At 48.9% G+C, this 4,802-nt stretch overlaps 1 protein-coding gene across 1 annotated transcript; it reads right to left on the bottom strand.

Annotated features, from left to right (window-relative positions):
* Positions 1-2,736: 2,736 nt before the first annotated feature.
* LOC119317661 (histone H2A.2.2-like) lies at positions 2,737-3,516 on the bottom strand. Its single transcript, XM_037592145.1, has 2 exons — positions 3,242-3,516; positions 2,737-3,152 (listed from the first exon to the last, which is right to left on the bottom strand). Exons 1-2 carry the CDS (start codon positions 3,443-3,445, stop codon positions 2,892-2,894), a joined length of 465 nt encoding a protein of 154 aa, XP_037448042.1. The 5' UTR covers positions 3,446-3,516; the 3' UTR covers positions 2,737-2,891.
* Positions 3,517-4,802: the final 1,286 nt, after the last annotated feature.

Raw genomic sequence — 4,802 nt, 5'->3', positions numbered from 1 at the left:
TTAGACTTACATCCAGATTAGTAAACGAAGTCTGTTTCTTTCGCCGTTTGACTTTCGTTGCTTCGTTTGATTTGATTCTTTTTGCAAACCGGAGTCCTTAAGTTGAACTTTCTGGTTAAATCTCTTATTTGAGTTTTATCCGTGCATTAGATGAGTGTTTATTGTATGCTTGTTTGTTTGCGATAGAGTACCCGGAGTGCGCCGCTTGCTACTTCGAATCTCTAGGTTTCATGGATCATCAGCAAGGCAAGTAACACTTTGATCATACCTCCTTACTACCCAGTTTTATTGCATTAGATCATTCCTTAGACAATTGCATGATTAGGATCTGATTAATATGTGGATTTTGGGAAGTAGATGAGGTGGTACCTATCACCTGTTTTATTATTAAACCCTTGGGAGTTACTTCTACATTTGCTTATTGCCATGCTATGCTAGTAGACGTGGATTGGGTGAGTGTTTCCATGACAGATGTGAGATTGTCAATTAAGGGTTTATTTTAAGGTGGCAACTTTAATACACATCTGGGTGGATTGAAGCACCTGGAGAATCCAGTGTTGCCTGTATTTTTGGAAATCCCGGGGTTCCGTGTGATTTTTCCTATGGACCGCCACCCATACTCAAAGGGATCATAAGATTATTCATGGTAGAAACTTCCGTGTGCAGCCACATGCTATTATGGGCTCTAGCATAGTTGATTAAGTCGTGCGAACTCTTACAGTGGTAGACTAGCATGTATGTCTACCCAATCGTAAGGTGCTAGCGCTTCTGAAAGACTATGTCTCGGTCATCCATTTCTCAAACACCATGCAGTGCGAGAAAACCAACGGAGGAGATAGGGTCTTGTGGGGAAAAGTGCACAAACCTCTGCAGAGTGTATAAACTAATCATGGTTAGCCGTGTCCCCGGTTATGGACGTTTTGAGTATCTAGTACTTGAATTATCAAGTGAATTCTCATCATGTTACTTTAAATTACTATTGTGGGGTTTAAATGATGATATTTAAGTGGGATTGAGAATGCTGTCAACCATTCTCAATGATTAACAACCACCATGATAGTTAAATAAAATTTATTCCTTTGCAGTAGGGAAAATTTGGCTTTATGCAAAACTGTAACCATAGAGCTTTCCACCAGCCATATATGCATGTAGTATAGCATATTTTTGTTCATTACTCTCTATGTGTTACATTGCCAGCATATTCCATGTGTTGACCCGTTTTCGGGCTGCAACGTTTATGTTGCAGACTTTTCAGACGATGAGTAAGATGCCTTAGGATCGTGGTCCTATACTCAGTGATGCCATTGGAGTTGATGGACTCACTTATCTTCCAAGCCTTCCGTTGTTATCGTTATTAGATGGTCTTAAGCCATATTTATTGTAATAAGTTCTCTTTTGAGACATTCGATGTAATAAGTGTGTGATTGTCACTCTGTTATAAATCCTTCAAATACTGTGCGTGTCAGCATTACTGATCCAAGGATGACACTGATGCATAGAGATCAGACTCTTTGAAGTCTGGTCGCTACAGCATGCTCCGCCAGAACTTGTGTGCTAGGAAACCAATAGGAGATCTCCTTGCACTTCTCTAGTAAGACAGGGTCACCGGCGCAGAACACCTCCATAGTCACGTCAGCCGACGGTGGCTACGGGATTAGGGGGTGGGGGCGGGGATGGGGGAGGTGGAGGTGGAGGTGGGTTGCTCGGGCCGCGGGGGGTGCGAAATGAGAGAGATAATTCGTCCCCCTCTTTTAGACAAACGCGTCAGCACCGGTTGTCCGCCAACCGATCCCACATGTCATCGTCTCACGTCGGCCCCATGCCTCAGCACCAATCGGTCCCACATGTCATCATCTTAGATTGGGCCCACGCGTCAGCACCGGGAAGTAACGGTCAAAGGCTTTGACCAGTCGGCAAGACACCATTTGGCCTTTTCTGAGGCGCGGGCAAGTGTTGGGGAGCAAAAGTGAACGCACCTAGATGGACGGGGGAAACCTGAGCAGAACAAAGGAAGAAGGGCCATGAAAATAGAAATTCCTATTTTTTTAGTGCTATTTTCATATAGGGGTGTGTGGTACCCGGGTGCTCCAATGCATTTCCCACCATGTTCTTCATTCTTTCTGTTGTCGTGTGTCTTCTTGGCTCGGATATTAAGCCGAACTCAAAGTGTGCTTATCTCACGTTGTGGATTGTCTAACACTCGCGTTGTCGTACTGTTTATATATTCTCCAGATTCGTTCCCTCTTTAAAAAAGGGAAACAGGTTAAGCAGTATTATTACTCTTGATTCGCTAGGATTTGCTTGGCGCATTATCAGTAAACGAAATCCAGCAGACCATCCATTGGAGATACTGCAATATTTTGTCGCCTACGCCACCGGCTCGTCGCATTCACAAGATCGGAACACGTCTTGGTTTAGCAGCAGAGTAAGCCTTTTTTTTGCCACTCGACAATGGAGCAGACGCACAACAGGTTCAACGAGTGTAGCTTCAGAGCCCTGGTAAACATTCCGGCTCTAGGAATTGCACAAGGGAAGAGGAACCTGAAGATTTGTCCACCATGTGAGCAACAGCTTCAGTTCTGTTCGTCAGTTACATGTCAGCTATGGTCTGTACAAATATGAGAGGATTTTGTGCTCGTTATGTGAGCTTACGAATGGAGGGTCTCATTGGATCCCAAATAATTCATGAAACAAATTTAGTTCAGTTCCAAATCTGAATAAATGAACAGAGACAAATTCAGTTCAGAAACGCTTAGTTGATAATTCATAAGTCAAGAGGAAGCAAGCGGCTTCCCCTTTGTTCGCGATTACATCAGGGGCGCAGGATACAGAGTGAAGCAGCTACTACATCTAACCAAACTCGAACCATCAGCACACCGCACTACTACAATCTACGCTTTGGTGGCTTTCTTGGGGGACTTGGTGGCCTTCTTGGGCGACTTGGCGGCGGTGCCGGCCTTCTCAGCCTTCTCGGCGGCCTTCTTGGGGAGCAGCACCGGGTTGATGTTGGGGATGACGCCGCCGTGGGCGATGGTGACGCCGGACAGCAGCCTCCCGAGCTCCTGGTCGTTGCGGATGGCCAGCAGCAGGTGCCTGGGCACGATGCGGCTCTTCTTGTTGTCCTTGGCGGCGTTCCCGGCCAGCTCCAGCACCTGCGTTGCACAGTCGCGCCGTCAGCACATGACCGGAGAGGATGTAAAGAGGAAGGAAGGAAGGAAGGACGGCGGCGTGGTGTGCATACCTCGGCTGCGAGGTACTCGAGGACGGCGGCGAGGTAGACGGGGGCGCCGGAGCCGACGCGCTGGGCGTAGCGGCCCTTCTTGAGGAAGCGACCGATGCGGCCGACGGGGAACTGGAGCCCGGCCTTGACGGACCTGGTCACCGACTTCTTCCTCGGCCCGCCGAACTTCTTCCCGGCCACCTTCTTCAGCTTGCCGGCGTCCATCTTCCTTGCTTGCTCCTTGCTGGGGCTCCGGCGAGAGGTGGAGTAGGTGGGATTGATTGATTGATGTGGTTTGAGTCTGGAGCGGCCGCGTTCGGGGTATATATACCCCGGCGCGGGATGGAATGCGGGGGGCGATCCGCGTGACGTGCGGCGCGGGCCGTTGGATGGAGGGGGGCGTGGACGGTGGATGTTCGCTCGCGGGGGGCGATCCGCGTGAAGTGACCACGGGCCAATCAGGAGCGGGAGTGGGGAGCGTGACCGGGTGAGGCCCTCTCGTTATTCGCGAGGCTCGGGTAGAAATGGATGCCACGTCAAAATGCAGATGCGTGTGTGCTTTCAGAGAACGCCTAACCCACATGCTTATCTGGCTTGACATTGCCCAACATAGTAGTACTCCCCCTGTTAAAAAGTATTTACCAAATAAATGAATGTATCTAGACTTATTTTTGCTCTAAGTGCATCCATTCTTATTTATTTCTCCGATAAATGTTTTCGGACGGAGCAAGTACAAATTTTCTCCTCTCTCGTATCTTAAAAACGCCTCCACCTCCCTTCTACATCGGCCTTTTTGCCTCGATTTCTTGGCGTTTTTTCCCACACTTACTTCTGCCATCGAGACTTCAGCCCCCCATCGAAAACCATCTACCCCTCTCCTAATAATCTTGAAATATGCTTTCACGCCGCTATAATATACCAAAGTAACACAAACCAACCTATAAAAGAAGATGAGGAGACTCTGACAAAGTAGATGAAAGTTATGTCCATCCGGCCGCGATTGCACGTCCATCATTCTGTTTTTTTAGAACTAGAGCAATATAGAACTACTCAAACAAGACCGGGACATTCAGACATCAAGGCTTCATTTGGATTTCAGGGGAGCTATTCCCAGGGAATAAGTGCCTCGGGTGAAATTAGCTCGTGCAAACTTGAACCCGGTGAAGAATCTACATCGCCCTTTGGGTGTCGGCGCTCAGGGGTAACTGGGGATTGGGGAAGGCCAAACCGGGAGACAAATAATTGAAGCAGTCAAATTCCCAGTGGCCATGGTGCAGACGTTGTCGATGAGCACCAGAAGTCTTCCGCATCAATCACCGTCGTACTGTCACTGCCGCTCAGCAGCCGTTTGTGGAGGATCTGAAGGCGTTGATGTTGAGCACAAAGGTGACAGCAGCGGCGCATGCGTGTGGGAGGCAAAGCCGTCAGTCGCCGAACACCATGAGATCTACAACACCGCGCGGCCGGCCGGGCACAGACAGATTAGAAGCAAAGAAGGGTTTCTAGGCGAAGGGGGGCTTGGAGGAGAGAAGAGGAAAACCACCGGACGGTTACCGCCGCCGTCACCGGAAGGCCGCAACGC

Source organism: Triticum dicoccoides, chromosome 1B (assembly GCF_002162155.2).
Source record: "Triticum dicoccoides isolate Atlit2015 ecotype Zavitan chromosome 1B, WEW_v2.0, whole genome shotgun sequence".
Lineage (NCBI taxonomy): Eukaryota > Viridiplantae > Streptophyta > Magnoliopsida > Poales > Poaceae > Triticum > Triticum dicoccoides.
This window is presented reverse-complemented; position numbering and strand designations above follow the sequence as displayed.